This window comes from Bombina bombina, chromosome 7 (assembly GCF_027579735.1).
Source record: "Bombina bombina isolate aBomBom1 chromosome 7, aBomBom1.pri, whole genome shotgun sequence".
NCBI classification, from domain to species: Eukaryota; Metazoa; Chordata; class Amphibia; order Anura; family Bombinatoridae; genus Bombina; species Bombina bombina.
Window position 1 is genome coordinate 209660331 of NC_069505.1, and position 19311 is coordinate 209679641.

At 37.4% G+C, this 19311-nt stretch overlaps 1 protein-coding gene across 1 annotated transcript in view; it reads left to right on the forward strand.

The window, feature by feature from the left end:
* The window catches only part of SBF2 (SET binding factor 2), a 1344181-nt gene that overhangs the window by 996286 nt on the left and 328584 nt on the right, over positions 1–19311 (forward strand). Inside the window, exon 18 of the mRNA XM_053720592.1 lies at positions 8103–8273. Within this exon, the coding sequence (XP_053576567.1) occupies positions 8103–8273 (171 nt within the window). The remainder of the gene's footprint in view (positions 1–8102; positions 8274–19311) is intronic.

A 19311-nucleotide genomic window follows, 5' to 3' on the forward strand; every position in this document is an offset into this window, starting at 1 on the left:
AATAATAATGCTAATATTAAACTACAATGTTTGAAGGTTAAGTTAGTGTTTGGGAGTACAGCTAGCAGAAATCACGAGGGAATAAATTAAAGGCGTAAGTTCAGTTCCTATAAGTTGAATGATCTATAATATATAGAACTGCAAATTAAGCTCTAACTTTCAGTAAACTGAGTACGTCACTGCTGTCCCAGCCGCAGACAGCTAGGTGGTGGTTATATGATATAAGAAGGAGCCTATTGCAGATATTGTATGGTATACAAAGTGTTAAAATTAGGACCATATTCCCCTGATCTGCTAACCTTTTATTGTAATCGGCCAAAATGTAGGAGTGTAGCAGCCACGAAATATAAAAATACACATTTGTAGGAGAGCCAGGGTAATTTGAATAGGACTCAGCTGAGAAGATGAAGTCATGCTTAAGAATATGATACTGTATATTCAAAAAGGTACAAACAAAGATGATATGAGACCACATAGCTAAGTGAGCCGCTTCTGGCTTTAATACTTAAGGGCATTGGTATGATAGTGCAAAAAATTATGTACAAATACATTGGGTAAGAGAAAAGAAAAAAAAAGAGATTAGTTTCAAGGTAGGATGGAAAAAAACACTGCGATGTCTAGATAACCTAGCCCTTATAGACTACTGCAATTATCCGAATATTGTAGCTAAACATTCCACATAGAAGATCCAATGTTTTTAGCATAACATTAAAGACTTTAGGTTGTACTAGCTCAACAACTAAACAATTAACAGTGAGAATCTTTAACTTTCTAAATATAATAACAGTATCTGACAAACGCCTAAAAGAGGAGATGAGTATCGATTAAGAGTCCCATATTATATACAAATTTGGAGCTACATTGATCAAACATTGGAAGTTATAAGAGTCCCACACGATACTCAGTGATATCAATGGAATAAATATATGGGGAAAGCCTTTAACCTGCTTTAGCTTATTCCATGTCGATGTGTATTTCACTGGATTTCTGATTTTTTTGTATCACTGGTGTAGTTTCAAGGGCCCTGGTCATCTCAACAAAGTTAACACAACACTGGACACCCCATGTACTTTCATAACTCTGTCTTATGTCCATGTCACCCTGTATCCATAGATACAGGATGGGTACAGGGTGTGAGTGTCCATTGTGGGAGCATGTGTGACACAGTGCCATCAATTGGTTGAACTATCACAAAAACATAACACAGCGCCCTCTATTGGTTGCATGTTCACCACCAAAATGGATACAGGAGCAATGACTAATTTGCATATATTTGCAAAGGTGAAAATACAAACAGATGGTTGTTATTTTTACTGTTATACTGAATAGTCCATCCTGTTGGCAAAATTATAGTCCCTTATATTGTTTTCTAAGTGTTTTCCTATGTTTATGTTTATGGAGTGCGTGTCACCATAAGCTTACTGGTGTGTTAGTAGAAGCTAGTCCTGGGTGAAATAAAGAATTGGCAGTAGTTCCTTCTGGAACAGTTTGTCCTGTCTGATTCTTTCAGGTATACCAGTAGCAGAGGTTCTGGCCCTGCATTCTGGCTGCACTTTCCCTGCAAGAGAGATATGCTACAGAGTCGTGGGCCTTTAAGCAAAGAGCTGGCCTTGTGAGCTTAAATTATCTTTTTAAAGACAGTGCAGGGAAAAGAATCAATACCTACCTGAAGAAAGGAGTGTGGCAGAGGGGACGGTACCTGCCTGAAAGGAGCAGTGAGGCAAAGGCATCTGTTCCTGCCTAGAAGCACACAGGCAGAGGGGACGATACCTGCCAGGAGAGAGCTGCAGGGCAGAGGGGATGCTACCTGCCTGGGAGCTCACTGAGACCAGCCCAGCTGGGGGAGATACAGCCGCTGGCTTGACCCCGGTCTCAGCAACGATAGCTCTGGTCCCACTATCCGGAGACAGAGGGATCTATTCCTGCATAGAAGCAGACAGGCAGAGGGATCTATTCCTGCCTAGAAGCAGACAGGCAGAGGGGACGATACCTGCCAGGAGAGAACTGCAGGGCAGAGGGGACGCTACCTGCCTGGGAGCTCACTGAGACCAGCCTAGCTGGGGTAGATACAGTTGCTAGCTCTGTATAAAGGGATGTCCAGGACAAGGGAAGTGTTATGACGGAGGTACTCATTCGTGGTACCAGGCGGTCCGTCACATGAAGTACCTCAGATACTAAAGTGGGCGTAGACTCACAGATGTACGCTGTCAGCGATCCACATTCCGGGTGTAGACAACAGGGAAGTTGACTTCCTCAGCAGGCAATCCTTTCGCCCAGCGGAATGGTCTCTCCACCCGAGGTGTTTGCAGAGATATGCAGCGAGTGGGGGACATCCCGCCTCAATACCAAGCTACCCAGGTACCCTATCGGTACCATGGAGGTTCAGACTTGTATATCTTCTCCCTCGTGTGGTGGCTCACATCAAGCAGGAGCAAGCATTAGTGATTCTGATTGCTCCATCGTGGCCGTGAAGGACATGGTTTGCGAATCTAGTGGGGATGTCCTCCTCTCAGTGGAGGTTACCTTGTCGCAGAGATCTGCTGTTACAAGGTCCCTTCGTTCATTAAAATCTAGATTCTCTGAGGCTGACTGCGTGGAGATTGACTGCTTAGTATTAGCCACTAGAGAGTTTTCTGAGAGTGTTATCGACACTATGGTTCAAGTTCGTAAGACAGTTACTCGTCGTATCTACAATAAAGTGTGGAGGACTTACTTGTACTGGTGTGAAGAGCATGGCTTTTCTTGGCATAAGGTTAAGGTTGCCAGCATTTTATCTTTTCTCCAGGAGGGACTGGAGAAGGGTTTATCTGCTAGTTCCCTGAAGGGACAGATATTGGCCCTGTCGGTGTTACTGCATAAAAAATTGACTGAGCTACCGGATGTGCAGTCCTTTGTTAAGGCTTTGGCTAGGATCAGACCTGTGTTTAGATCTGGGGCTCCGCCTTGGAGCCTCAATCTTGTTCTTAGTGTTTTGCAGCAGGCTCCGTTTGAGGCTATGCATACTGTTGACATTAAATTGTTATATTTCTGCTTTGCAATGTGACCCCCCTTATCTTGTTTTCCATGCTAAATTAGGGTTCCTCCCTAAGGTGGTGTCGGATTGGAACATTAATCAAGAAATTGTTGTTCCTTCCTTGTGTCCTAATCCTTCTTCAGCAAAGGAACGCTTGCTTCACAATCTAAATTTGGTTCGTGCCTTTCAGTTCTATCTTCAGGCTACTAAGGCACTTAGACAATCTTGCTCTCTGTTTGTCATCTATATGTTCCCTCCCGTTATTCATTCAGTGTCCTCTGGGGCTTGGGTAAAGTTTTTCCAACAGTAAGGAATGAAGTTGTGGACTCTCCCTGCCTTAGGGCAGGAAAACATAATTTATGCTAACCAGATAATTTCCTTTCCTTCCTGGTAGGGAGAGTCCACGACCCTGCCTGTTATTTATGTTTTGATGGGCGGCTCCCTTTTTTATATTATTTCTTCTGGCACCTTTATACCCTGATGTTTCTTCCTACTTTTCCTTGTTACCTCGGCAGAATGACTGGGGGATAAGGGGAAGTGGGAGGGATATTTAAGCCTTTGGCTGGGGTGTCTTTGCCTCCTCCTGGTGGCCAGATGTTGTATTTCCCAACACTAAGGAATTAAGTCATGGACTCTCCCTGCCAGGGTAAGCATAAATTGTTTTATTCTATTCTCATCCTTTGTTAAAAGCCTAACTAGATATGCTAAGGAGCAGCATTGCACCTTTGGGAGCTAGCTGGTGATTGGTGGCTACACACATATGCCTCTAGTCATTGTCTCTGGTGTTTTCAGCTATGTCCCAGTTGTGCATTAATTGCTGCTCTGGAGCCGACTTTAAAAGGTCATGAAACACAAACATTTTCTATTGTGATTCAGAGAGAGCAAACACTTTTAAAAAAAAAATTTTTAATTTACTTTCTAGTATCAAATTTACTTTGTTCACGTGATATACTTTGTTGAAGAGACACTTAAACAGGTAGAATGCATATTTTTAAAGCAGTACATGACATGTAACACTGCTGCCACCTACTGTTCTTGCAAATGTATAAAAGTTATAAAACGGCTGCCATATATTTCTCCAGTCATGTGCACGCTCCTACACCTTCCTACCTGCTTTTCAACAAAGAATACCAAAAGGGCTAAGTAAATTTGATAATGGAAGCAAATTGGAAAGTTTTTTTTTAATTGTACACTCTATCTGAATCACAAAATAAATGTTTTTGGGTTTCATGCACCTATGTGTTTAACTCCTGTGCAAGGCACTGATAAAATGCCCTGAAACATCATTTCCTTTTGCATCTTTATGTCCCTTTCAGGCTAATAATGAGTTACAGCTATAAATAAATAAATGTGTCATGTAATTACCAGGCACAAGCATTCGGATAATTAATTATGTGCCTCTTTTTGGTGCCTCTGGATTTGTACAGATATTGTGTGTTGCACATTCACAAGAATAAATGTGGCCCTGAAAAGATCTGAATGTCGTGAGCAGCCGTTGTTTTCTTCTTCCTCATTCGAATCACAACAAATGATCCAAAATGTCCGTGCCTAGTAATTAGTAAATTGTATTAATTATTAAGGACACAAGCAAAGTAACAAAACACAAAGCTAAACTGTACTGTTATTTTTAGCAGTTTTAAAACCTATTAATTCTATTAATAACTTTAGCTTACTCATCGTGTACTTGCCAAGAAATTGCTTTTGTCAGGCGCATATGATCCCAGTGAGCAATGTGTACAACAACACCACATTATGTGATAGACAGCCTGTATGTTTTACATTAAGTCAAATGTCATTACCTAGTAAATATGTTGTATGGTCTGCAGACCAGAAAAATCTTGTTCTTGCATCGTATTAAATGTACACCTTTGTTTTTTCTCTCCAACTGGTACCCATTATCCTCAGATACTTTAGAGATTGAGAATTGAGAAGTTGTTCATAAATTTTGTAGTCTATTCCAGTTTAAACCTGAACTGTCAAAAGTGTTACATCTTTCCAGAGAGGGGAGGATGGATCTGATTTAACCACAGGACATTTCCAAGTCTTTTTGTTATTGGCTTTCAGTGTCCAGTAGGTCCGACATATATCAACAAGATGAGTGAAAAGTGTTGAAATAAGAGCCTTTTTGCTTTTAAAGTGTGCGCTGCATCATTACAAGTGTTTTGTATTTAGCGAATGTGAGAGCCACGTCGCTGACATGTTCAGTTGAAATCTCTGTAGGTTTGTATCAAGTAATCTGCATTTGTATTACTCTACGGAGATTAATATAAAGAGTGGTTTTAAAAGGAATTGGTAGTCAAAATTAAACGTTAAGCATACAATTAAAAGATGGAGAAAAGAAAACTTCTTTATGTTTTTAACCTTTGTTGCAAGGAAGCATACTGAGGTAGGCTCATCAGGGTTGCATGTGTCTTGAGCACTATGGGTATAATATTTTTACAAACAATGTGGCAAACACTGCTGTCATATAGTGCGCGACGTGCACTTTCCTGTGCCTACCTCAGTATGCTGTCATAGAAAGGAGCCGTGTTTTTAAAAAAAAAAAAAACAGTATTGAGAGAAATGATTTAAAGGGACTCTAAACCTAATTTTTTTTTTCTTTCATGATTCAGATAGAGCATGAGATTTTAAGCACCTTTCTAGTTTACTCCTATTATCAATTTTTCTTTGTTCTCATACTATCTTGATTTGAAAAAGCAGTACTGTAAGCTTTAGAGCTGGACCATTTTTTGTTCAGCACCTGGGTAGCACTTGCTGATTTGTGGTTAAATGTAGCAAACCAATCAGCAAGCTCTACCAAGGTGCTGAACTAAAAATGGGCCGGCTCCTAACCTTTTATTACTGCTTTTTCAAATCAAGATAACATGAGAACAAAGACAAATTGATAATAGGAGTAAATTAGAAAGTTGCTTAAAATTGCATGCTTTATCAGAATCGTGAAAGAAAAAATGTGGGCTTAGTATCCCTTTAATGTAGTAATAAAAGTATTTTTTTTTATCTGTATCATGGAAATGTAATATTAACTTTCATGTCCCTTTTAAATTTGTTTAGTGATGTGTAATGTGGAATTGTCTTTCTGGATTATGACAACATAATAATGGTGGAACTCAACAAGGTCCTGTTAAACATCCTGATATTCCTGGTCCATAATGATCAGACCTAATGAGATGGTTGCACAAAACATTATTGGTCCCCATATAAACAGTGCAATCAAAATCTTTCATAATATTATCATTTAACCACATTAATTATAAGTTATTAAAGGGACATTAAACACTAAATAAATGCTAGATAGAATGATGCATTCAAAGAAAAAATATAGTCTGAGAACAACATATAGATGTATTATTATTATTATCTTTTTTTAAAGTTTCGTTAGATATTTAAATATTGACGAAATAAGTGTAAAGCTTTGTCTATAAAACAGTGGGAGCTGCCATGTTGTAACTTAGGTTACCTTCTCTGCTGTGGCCAATTAGAGACAGTTATAAAGAGGTCACTAGAGAGTGCAGCCAATTGCTTTGTGGAATATAACGGGGTTCTGCACTTCCATTTATAACAGGAACGGGAAAGCTCACAATTTCAGAATGGAATTACAGGAAATTTATCATTTTACATTACCATCTCAAAGTGTTTAATGCCCCTTTAAATATGGACACTTTTTTCACAATCTTATACTCCGATCTCTAGATCATATAAATAAGCATTTAGATGAGATCCATAATTTATTTTGTTCCGTTTTATTTGTTTGTTATTGAGGATCAAAAAGTGTATTCAGTACTTGTTCTTGCTAATAAAAAGCTTTTAAGGAACACATCCTCTTTTCAGACAATACATAAGCTTTTGTTAACACGACAGCATGCTTCAGTGACCAGAGATTTGGCATCCTGAGCAGTTACCTGTTTTATAACTGAGAAAATACAAACCAACGACTGTATTCATATATTTCTATTCTCCATAGCTGGGTCTCCTGGTTTATGGCTGCACATGTGGAACTAAAAGCCATTGTTCCTCTGTTGGCTCTGGATTGGTGGCAAGTGTGCGTTGTCAGTCCAGAGCCGATGTGGGGGTAAAGCACAGAGTGTACATTTGGAAGAGGAGTACAGAGGCATTTTTTGAGTTTTTAAATGGAAGCAAGAAAGTTTTTTTATGAAATACTTTGTTCTTTTCAATGCACTTATGTTCTGTAGGGATTTTCATGTCCATTACTTGTAGTAATACTTTATACTTATTCAGTATGAGCCTTTATTACTATATATTATTGTAAACCATCTCACATATTGTATCATTACTTTTACATTTTCGTCATTTCTAATATATTTTCATTTATTTACTTACCGTTTATAGAATATTTAAAACCCAGATTTGTATTTACTTTTTTTCTTCTATTGTCTGTCACTAAACTAGTTGAATAAAATTACTGTTTTGTTGGGGGGGGGGGGGTGTTCTTTTTTTTATAGAAGAAGATGCATGAATTTAATTTAAAATTTCAGGAAAACAATTCAAATGTACTATATTTAATCTAAATAATTTGTAAATATTATTTAAAGGTCCCATATGTTTCTTCATTACCAGTATCATTACATCAATTTGTGTTAGCAGGGATGTGTGTCGTTTTTTTGTCTTTTTTCATCTAAAATAATGTATTTAAAGGGACACTAAACCATTGCTTCATTCTTTAGATGTCCTTTGTTGAAGAAATAGCAATGCACATAGGTGAGCCAATCACACGAGGCATCTATGTGCAGCTACCAATCAGCAGCTACTGAGCATATCTAGATATGCTTTTTAGCAAATTATATCAAGAGAACTAAGCAAATTGAATAATAGAAGTAAATTATAAAGTTGTTTACAATTGCATTATCTATCTGAATCATGAAAGAAAAAAGTTGGGTTTCATGTCCCATTAAATGTAGCACATTTCATTTTTGGAAAAAGAAACCCTGTACTGAAAGAGAAATAGTTTGTGTTTGTTTCTTTTGGCGTATCCCTGTCTACCAATATATCCGTAGGAATTGTCCTTATCAGCCCGAGAGAATATGTATTTAAACAAAAGGAATAACTTTTTCGATATTTGTTTTGTTTACAGAAATTGTCCCCTGGTGTGAGTCAGTTTGCTTATTCTTGTGTGCAAGACCATGCAATATGGACAAATCAACAGTTCTGGGAAACAACATTCTACAGTAATGTTCAAAATCAAGTGCGATCCCTTTATTTAACTACAAAGGACAATAATGAAGTGGATTCCTCTTTGTCCAAGGTAAGCATCCACATTTCACTATCTGTGCCATAAATCATGGCAAGAGAATATCTGCTGTAGCTTGCTCTGTGTCTAGCTATAAAAAAAATTATTTTAAATTGTTTTGGTTTTTTAAAAATACAAATTAAAATATAAGGACAATGGGCAGAATCTATCATCATTGCAGGTGGACAGGTTCCCAAGAAGTAAACCTGTCTGCCTGTAATTGCAACTTGCGATGCGGCATCGCGTGGTGAAATTTAATATTGCACAAGAGGTTTCTTGCACAATACCGCCCTCTGCTCCTTTGTAACCAATTGCATTAGAGTACGGCGTGCCAATCATCCCGAACGAGTGGTGTTGGGGTAATTGGTCCCGCCCCTCTGAGGTGGTGGACAGGCAAAAGAAGTGGTGTCTGCCGCTTAAATATGTGGCTGCAGGCTCACTCACGCAAACCCCAAACACTGTGAATGCAGCTTCATCAATTTACCCCATTCAATTAATAACAAAAATACAAAAATACAGGTAGAAAACCCTTTATCCAAGTTACGTTTGTATTTTGGGATAGTTTGTATTTTGGAATATTTTGTATTTTGCATCTGTAAAACAACAATATCTTATGTCATATAGGTGATATTTACATGTCATAATGCAGCTTATACATGTAACCTAAATGTAGTTTATATAATTTTTTTATTCTTTTGTATATATAGTAACATCAGAAAGATAATACAGTTCTGTAATTAGAAAGGTAATCTTTGTTGTTTTAAATAAATATAGACCCTTATTTGTATTTTAGAGCACAAAATTCAAACCAAATACACAGACAGAAAAGATTGTGACTTTATCCTAAATGGTTTCAGTAAGTTGTACCAAAAGCATAATACAATGTACTACCAAGCATAATACAATGTTCCCTTCTGGTTGTAGGATAAAGCTTTTAGAGCCTTTTGGATATAAGGTACCAACTCATCAACAATTTGTAATTCATATGCATAGAATAGTATAATAAGGTAATATAGGAGAGCGTCTACTTGTGGCAAAATTACAATAATTATTTGGTTGTGTTCTAGTCTAAATTAGAAAATTTTCATATAAAAATCCTTTTCACAGGACAATAAAAATATTTGTAACATTCAACAAAAGCGTATCTATAGAAAACAATTAACACAATTCATAATAAAATTAAATATATCTTTAATATAAAACATCCTGCACAATGCAGTACTATAAAAGATAAAATATTTATCACAGTACAGATTATTGGTATAATACAGTGTGTAAACAATACTTAATAAAGGTGGTGGCAAAAACAAGTCTCATTGTTGGAATCAGCAAAAGTGTAATCCAAAAAGTCATAAACACCGGCCGGCGGTTTCACTGCTACTCACTACGCGATTCAAGGAAACCTTTTCATCAGGTGGTATAGATTAGATTTCTGGGCACTCTCTTATATAGCAGACTTGTTAATTAGTCCACCCATTAATCGTGACGTTTCATTTTAATCACTTAGCAACATCAAAAACAATTGCAAATAGTTTGACTTAAATAGCAATAAATGCTTAGAACTGTTTGATAGCATGAAATTGTTTGATATGCCTTGAAACGCGTAGTAGGTAGCAGTGAAACTGCCAGCCGGTGTTTCTGTCTTTTTGGATTACACTTTTGCTAATTCAACACAGAGACTTGTTTTTGCCACCACCTTTATTCAGTGCAAGTATTGTTTATACTCTGTATTATATCAATAATCTGTACTGTGATAAATATTTTATCTTTTTAGAGTACTGTATTGTGCAGGATGTTTTATATTAAAGATATATTTAATTTTATTATGAATTGAGTTAATTGTTTACTGTTGTTTTAGCGCTGTCACATACTTTTTCCAAGTGAAAAGGGTTGAATTTTGATAGAACAGTATAATACTGACTCTGGCTGTTTTATGCAAAAATGAAGAGCGAAACTTGCAATTTCAGTACTGGTTTGGCTGTCTGCTATATGTGGATGGGTGCCTTCAGATAAGTATATATCATTTGTTAAGACACTCTCAGCTATGTTTGGCACTTTATTTTTTAAAGTTTTAATATATATTGCATTTATTTGCCATGAGTCAGGTCTATGTTTATTTTCCTTTGCAGTCTAACAGTTTCAGCATGGAAAATTATGTTTTGGGAGAAATTTTGTAATTTTTTTCTTACCTGGAGTTCCAGCTAGTTGTAACTTTGGACTATTTTTTTCAAACCTTTGCATGCAAATTAGGCTCGTGATGACGCAAAATGCTTCTATTTATTGTGTCATTCTTGGCGCAAATATTATTGGCGCAGAGCTTGCGTTTGTTGTGACGCAAGTCACGTAATTTCTTGCGTCTTTGCTGCCGCAATTTTTTTGACGCGAATCGTGTCATTTCCTGTTAACTTTGGCACCAAAAGTTTTTTTTCTCTGCATTTGCGTCATCTTTGTTAGCGTTATTTTTGGCGCCAAAAAATTGTTATTTTAAGTCTCTCCCTCTTTTGCTCTCTGCTTTCATTTAATACAGAGGGCTATGATGTTTGCTTTTGTTTTGCATATAAGTATTTTTTCATCAGCATTTTTTTCCCATTCCTGAAACTGCTATTTTGAGGAAATTGGATATTTTGTTTAAATGTTATTTTATTTTTTTTTTGTTACATTTTGCAAGATGACTCAAACTTGATCCTGCCTCTGATGTTACTGTAGGAACCAAGTTGCCTGAAAACAAATCTACCAAAGCTAAGTGTGTATGTTGTAAATTAGCTAATCTTCCTTCTTCAGCTCAAATATGTGGCACTTGTTATGAGAAATTATTTCATGCTGATAATGTTTCTATAAGTACAAATACATCTACTGTTAAACATTCACAGTCTAATGTACATGCTATTCCTCTAGATATAAAAGATATATATCTATTCCGCCTTCAAATAAACGTAAAAGGTCTATCCTTCTCATAAATCTGATTAAGTTTGTATTGATCAACAGCATACTGAAGTATTTTCTGCTGATGAGGATTTCTCTGGCTCAGAGGATCCTACTTCAGACACTGAAATTGATATATTAACCTTTCTTTTTAAGATTGAATATATTCTATGTTCTTTATTAAAGAAAGTATTGTTTACTTTGGGTATTGAGGAATCTAGTGCTCTTGATGACAAGAATAGCAAACGTTTGAATTCTGTTTTTAAGACTTCCGAGGTTACTCCTGAAGTTTTTCCTATTCCAGATGCTATCTCTAATATGATTACTAAGGAATGGTCTAAGCCTGGTACTTCTTTTAATCCTCCTCCTAGGTTTAAAAAATTGTATCCTTTACCTGTGTCCAATTTAGTGCTTTGGGAGAAAGTCCCTAAGGTTGATGGCGCTATTTCTACTCTTGCCAAACGTACTACTATTGCTATGGAAGATAGTACTTCTTTTAAGGATCCTTTAGATAGGAAGATTGAATCTTATCTTAGGAAGGCATATTTACATACTGGCTATATTCTTAGACCTGCTATTTCTATAGCTGATGTTGCTGCTGCTTCAAGTTTTTGGTTGGACAGTCTGGCACAGCAGTTATCAGTTTCTGATTTGTCTAGCATTGTTCTTTTACTTCAACATGCTAATCATTTAATTTGTGATGCTATATTCGATATTAAGATTAATATCAAATCTATGTCACTAGCTATTATATCTAGAAGAGCTTTATGGCTTAAATCATGGAATGCTGATATTGTATCTAAATCTAGATTACTTTCTCTATCTTTTCAAGGTAATAATTAATTTGGTTCTCAATTGGATTCTATTATCTCCACTATCACTGGAGGTAAGGTAGTTTTTCTACCCCAAGATAAAAAATCTAAGGGTAAATTTAAAGCTCCCAATCGTTTTCGTTCCTTTCATCAGATTAAAGAACAAAAAAACACTCCTTCCCCTAAGGCCTCTGGTTCCAATTGGAGACCATCTACGAATTGGAATAAATCCAAGCCTTATAAGAAACCAAATACAGCCCCTAAGACTGCATAAAGGTGCGACCCTCAAACCAGTCCGACTGGTGGGGGGGCAGAATGAAATTGCTTCAAGACATTTGGGCAGATTCTGTCTAAAATCAGTGGATTCAGGATATTGTTTCTCAGGGGTATCAAATAGGTTTCAGAATAAGACCTCCGATGTTCCAACAAACCCTGTGAAGGCTCAGGCTTTTCTGTGTTTTTCAAATCTAGAGCTCTCAGGGGGGATTGTTCCAATTCCTCAACAGGAACAGGGTTTGGGTTTTTATTCAAATCTGTTCATTGTCCCAAAGAAGGAATTCATTCATTCAGACCAATTCTGGATATGAAAACTCTAAATCGTTTTGTAAGAGTCCTAACTTTCAAGATGGTTACTATAAGGACTATTCTGCCTCTTGTTCAGCAAGGTCATTTCATGTCCACAATAGACTTACAGGATGCTTATCTTCACATACCGATTCATCCAGACCACTATCGGTTTATGAGATTCTCTTTTCTAGACAAGCATTACCAATTTGTCGCTCTTCCATTTGGCCTAGCGACTGCTCCGAGTATCTTTTCAAAGGTTCTCGATGCCCTTCTATCTGTAATCTGAGAGCAGGGTATTGTGGTGTTTCTTTATTTGGACGATATCTTGGTACTAGCTCAATCTTTTCATTTAGCATAATCTCAAACAAAACAACTTGTGTGGTTTCTTCAAAAACATTGTTGGAGGATCAATTTACAAAAGAATTTCTTGATTCCTCAGACAAAGGTCACTTTCTTAGGTTGCCAGATAGATTCAGTGTCCATGACTCTTTCTCTGACAGACAAGAGATGAATGAAGTTAGTTTTAGCTTGTCTAAACCTTCAGTCTCTATCATTGGCTATGTGCATGGAAGTTTTGGGTCTCATGACTGCAGCATCGGACACGATCCCCTTTGCTCATTTTCATATCAGACCTTAACAGCTTTGCATGTTGCACCAATTGTGCAGGGATTATACTCAGATATCACAGTTGATATACGTTAATCCCAACATTCAACACTCTCTGACTTGGTGGTTAAACTGTGGTTGTGGACTCTCCCCCCTGCTCGTTTAGCTCTGGCTGTATGTAAAGTGACACCACTACTGGAATTCAGCGTTATACAAATAGCCCCAAGTATGCATCTGTTTCAGTTCTGTTAAATACTGAAAAACCGAGAGGATTACCTCTCTCTTACCCCCTCTTCTGCGCTCAGTTTTGCACTCGGTCCGGTCCTAGGGAGGAAGACAGCTGTGTCCTGAAGCTCCTTCTGTAACAGGTGCCGCTGCTTCAACTCGGTTCCGCTTTCTTGCGTCCGTGAAGACTTCCAGGTACAATCACCAGCCAATCCGATTAGATCCCTCTTCAGACGTCTGTGGAGGGGGGGGGGCGTGCGCATCCTGATACTCCTGGCTTGCTATTGGGTGCAGTCTGTGTTGCAGTGTGGTCAGAAGGGCTCCAGGGAATCAACCGTGCTAGCTCGCTTTTTTGGTCAAAAAGAGTAATCAACTGAAAGAGGTAGCGGAGCACCGGTTAAATTAAAAAGCAAAAGTCTTTATTAATCCAAACAATGGTAAAACAAAGTTGTGCAAACGGAAAAAACAGTGGTGTCATTGTCCAAATAGGAGTCAGCTCATACTGCTGACATGTTTCAGTGAGTAGCCGTTATCAAAGCTGCTAGTTTGCGTGGGTAAAATCCCCGCCTTTAAAAGAAAATAGATGACTCCTATAGGACAATAGTTAATTACAACATTTGCATATTAACTGTTGCCTATCTCACAGATAGTGTTAAGGAGACCGTGAACCTATACTTTCAGTGTCTGTCTCTAATGGGAGCACAGTTCCTTAGTGGGCTAAATCTTACTCATATTAACTCTGTACATATAAAGATAGATTATTTAATAAATATATTGTTATTCTTCATGTTCATGCTTTGTAACTATACAGAATTGTGCCCATCTATAGACAAAACCACCATTAAATAAGCTCCAAGTTAAATAACCCAAAGTGCTTGTCTTATATTTTATGCTATTCTAAAATAAAGGCTTTTTCTACCAAGGGGTTTACTAGGGCTAAGTGGATCTTGCAGTGTTTGCCAAGTGGTTGTCTAACTGAACAGGATACTGTTGTGGAATGAATGTATTTGCAACCTCGGGATTCATGTGGGCTAAATAGTAAGATGAGGAATTAACATATTAGCTCCTCTAATGCATGAGGGCTCCCCACTAGAATACCTTATCAGCAAAGCACAATATAAAAATGGGGCACAATTTAGGAACAATGGGACACAATATATTAAGATGGAGAATAAATATATCTGTAATGCTCGAGGAATCCCCATCTTGAGTACATTTACAGTACCTTTTAATTATTATAACAAAAGTATTCAGAAGCAGCAGATATTTGTGGATGCTTTCTACGGGATCAGCCACAATAGGAGAATAGCATCATATTAGGGACCTTTATCAGGGTGCTGAAAAAGGTAGGGCTTATTTACATGCAATCTATTACAGTGTAAATAAAGGCATCATATCCTTAAAAAAAATCCCTTTATATTGGGTCCTTACTAGCCCCTTGCTCAATTAGATTTTTACACTTGGAGCACTGAAATATTTATTTAGCCCACATGAATACCGAGGTTGTAAATACATTCATTCCACAACAGTATCCTGTTCAGTTAGACAACCACTTGGCAAACACTGTGAGATCCACTTGGTAGAAAAAGCCTTTATTTTAGAATAGCATAAAATTTAAGACAAGCACTTTTGGTTATTTAACTTGGAGCTTATTTAATGGTGGTTTTGTCTATAGATAGGCAAAATTCTGTATAGTTACAAAGCATGAACATGAAGAATAACAATATATTTATTAAATAATCTATCTTTATATGTACAGAGTTAATATGAGTAAGATTTAGCCCACTAAGGAACTGTGCTCCCAATAGAGACAGACACTGAAAGTATAGGTTCACGGTCTCCTTAACACTATCTGTGAGATAGGCAACAGTTAATATGTAAATGTTGTAATTAACTATTGTCCTATAGGAGTCATCTATTTTCTTTTAAAGGCGGGGATTTTACCCACGCAAACTAGCAGCTTTGGTAACGGCTACTCGCCAAAACATGTCAGCTGTATGAGCTGACTCCTATTTGGACGATGACACCACTGTTTTTCCGTTTGCACAACTTTGTTTTATCATTGTTTGGATTAATAAAGACTTTTGCTTTTTAATTTAACCGGTGCTCCGCTACCTCTTTCAGTTGGTGGTTAAACCATCACCTTATTGTTAAAGGAACCTTCTTTGTTCGTACTTCCTGGACTGTGATCACAACAGATGCAAGTCTTTCGGGTTGGGGAGCTGTCTGGGGGTCTCTGACAGCACAAGGGGTTGGGGAACCTCAGGAGGCGAGGTTACCAATCAATATTTTAGAACTCTATGCTATTTTAAAAGCTCTTCAGGCTTGGCCTCTATTGAAGAGAGAATTTTATATTGAATTTCAAACAGACAAGTCACTACAGTGGCATATGTCAATCATCAAGGGGGGACTCGCAGTCCTTCAGCAATAAAAGAAGTATCTCTAATACTTTCTTGGGCGGAATCCAACTCTTGTCAAATTTCTGCAATTCATATCCCAGGAGTAGATAATTGGGAAGCAGATTATCTCAGTCATCATATTTTACATCCGGGAGATTGGTCTCTCCATCCAGATGTGTTTTTTCAATTGGTACAGATGTGGGGTCCTCCAGAAATACATCTGATGGCCTCGCGTCTGAACAAGAAGCTTCCAAAATACCTTTCCAGGTCCAAGGATCCTCATGCGGAGATGGTGGATGCTCTAGCAGTTCCTTGGTTTTACCAACCTGCTTAAATTTTTCCGCCTCTGGTGGTTCTTCCAAGGGTGATCTCCAAGATCATAATGGAACGATCTTATGTGTTTCTGATAGCTCCAGCTTGGCCTCTCAGGTTTTGATATGCAGACCTTGTCAAGATGTACAGTTGCCAGCCTTGGCCACTTCCTTTAAGGCCATACCTTCTGTCTCAGGGGCCGTTTTTCGATCAGTATCTCAAATCTCTAAATTTGATGGCATGGAAATTGAATGCTTAGTGCTTAGTCATAGAGGTTTCTCTGACTCGGTGATTAGCACTATGATACAGGCTCATAAGTCTGTTTCAAAGAAAATGTATTATTAGATTTGGAAAACCTATTTTTCATGGTGTTCAACTCATGATTATTTTTGGCATTTTTTTAGAATTCCTAGGATTTTACAGTTTCTTCAGGATGGTTTGGATAAGGGTTTGTCTGCAAATACTTTGAAAGGAAAAATTTCTGCTCTTTCTGTTTTATTTCATAGAAAGATTGCTAAACATCCTGACATTCACTGTTTTGTTCAGGCTTTGATTCATATCAAACCTGTTATTAAATTAATTTCTCCTCCTTGGAGTCTTAATTTGGTTTTGAAGACTTTACAGGCTCCTCCTTTGGAGCCTATGCATTCTCTGGACATTAAATTGCTTTCTTGGAAAGTATTTTTTCTTTTGGCTATCTTTTCTGCTAGAGTTTCTAAAGTGTCTGCTCTCTCTTGTGAGTCTCCTTATCTGATTCTCCATCGAGATAAAGCTGTTTTGCGGCCTTCATTTAAATTTTTGCCTAAAGTTGTGAATTCTAACAACATCAATAGGGAAATTGTTGTTCCTTCTTTGTGTCCTAATCCTAATAATACTCTTGAACGGTCTTTACATTCTTTGGATGTGGTAAGAGCTTTGAAATATTATGTTGAGGCTACTAAAGATTTCAGAAAGACTTCTAGTCTATTTTTTATTTTTTTCTGGTTCCAGGAAAGGTCAGAAAGCCTCTGCCATTTCTTTGGCATTTTGGTTGAAACTTTTAATTCACAAAGCTTATTTGGAGGTGGGGCAGTCTCATCCTCAGAGAATTACAGCTCATTCTACTAGATCAGTTGACACTTCTTGGGCTGTTTAGAATGAAGCTTCAGTTGATCAAATTTGCAAAGCAGCAACTTGGTCTTTGCATACATTTACTAAATGTTACCATTTTTATGTGTTTGCTTCTTCGGAAGCAGCCTTTGGTAGAAAGGTTCTTCAGGCAGTTGTTTGTTTGATTCTAATGCCTTTGTTTTGAGGGTTTTTTTGAAATTTCTAAGAAAACTTAATTATTTTTGGATTTAATTTCTCAGCGGAAATAGCTTGTTTTAATTTTATCCCTCCCTCTCTAGTGACTCGTGGACTTCCACATCTTGGGTATTATATTCCATACGTCACTAGCTCATGGAATCTTGCCACTTACATGAAAGAAAACATAATTTATGTAAGAACTTACCTGATAAATTCATTTCTTTCATAGTGGCAATAGTCCATGAGACCCACCCTTTTTTTGTGGTTATGATTTTTTTGTATAAAGCACATCATTTCTACTTCTTGGCTAAATGTTAAACTGAGGTATGAGTGAGGTGGGAGGTGTATTTATAGGCATTTTGTGGTTTGCGAAACTGTGCCCCCTTCTGGTAGGAATATATATCCCATACGTCACTAGCTCATGGACTCTTGCCACTATGAAAGAAATGAATTTATCAGATAAGTTCTTACATAAATTGTTTTTTCGACACTTTACTCATTCTTGTTGTATTTATGGAAAATGAAGGGTTTTCTACTTAGTGTCCTGCTTTTATGATCCACTGATTTTGAATACAAACTCATAAATCTTCCTTTTGATGGAAAGTGAGTTTCTACTTTAATTTGGAATCTTTTATTAAAATGATTATAGGTAGTAAAAATGATCCTGTGCATGAAATCATGTAGAATTATATGTCTATCAGGGTCTGGAGATCAAATTGTCGAAGCAATAAGTGGTAGATAAAGTTGTTTTCGGCAAACGTGGCTTTGCAGATTACCACATATTGATGTCTCAGGGATATTTTTTTTTTTTTTTTAAATGAGCTTTATTAGCGAAATTCGAAGAAGTACATTGCATCACACAAAATTACTGATTACATAAGTGAGTACAACTTGTTGCAAACATTTCGCGTGCATTGACAAATTCTGCTAAATCAGTACATTGTAGTATGTCAGATGTCCTATAAGGCCAACCGGATAACTAACTGAAATATATATCTTATTCTGATTTGCGAGAGAAGCTATTCTTCCATAATTATATATTCTAGTGATACAGTGTGAACTTATAAACAGGTAAGTCATTTATTAAACCTCGGGAGTAAATCAATATAAGAGGTAACTTTACACGGCATTACCTAATACATCTAGCCGTGGATTGTGGTCTTCCCGAAGTGACCGTGATTCCTTGACAAAAGAGAACTGTCAAGGTGTTAAAGGTAAAGGGATACGGTAAAAGAGGAGAGCAGGAAGACTCTGGAGGAAAGCGGAGAGGGGAGGACAGAACAACAAGGCGGAGAGGGGGAGAAAGAAGAAGAAAAAAAAAAAAAAGGGGGGGGGGGGGAGAGGAGAGGGAGGGGGTATGAGCATTATCGGTGAGTAGTTATATTGTTTTCCAATGAGTTATAATCCTCGCCCCTCCCATGTGAGCAACATCATTTCATGTGTGCACAGGTTCCCGGATCTGAGGTAATGATACCTCTCCAACCTCAAAAGGTCAGCAATTTTGTTTTTCCATTCTTGAATGGTGGGGATAGTTTGTTTTTTCCAATACAGTGGAATTAATCCTTTCGCTCCATTAAGCATCAACAAGAGGAGCAGGTACTTATCCTCTCCCACCATCTTTGGTATTTGATTATATAATAAATGACAAGGGTTAGGGGGAATAATGACTCCCAATACCTGCTCATCTCAGCCATAATGCCATTCCAGTAGGGCTGAATTAATGGACAAGTCCACCATATGTGGAGGAGGGATATTTTTTTTTTAGCCTCCAAGGAACTTTTTTTTCTGCCGACTCCCAAGATCATCTATTCAGGGTATACCATAAGACTTTGTTTTAAACCTCTGCATCATTTCTACAAAATATGAAAATTTTCTCCAACATAGGTGTGTCCGGTCCACGGCGTCATCCTTACTTGTGGGATA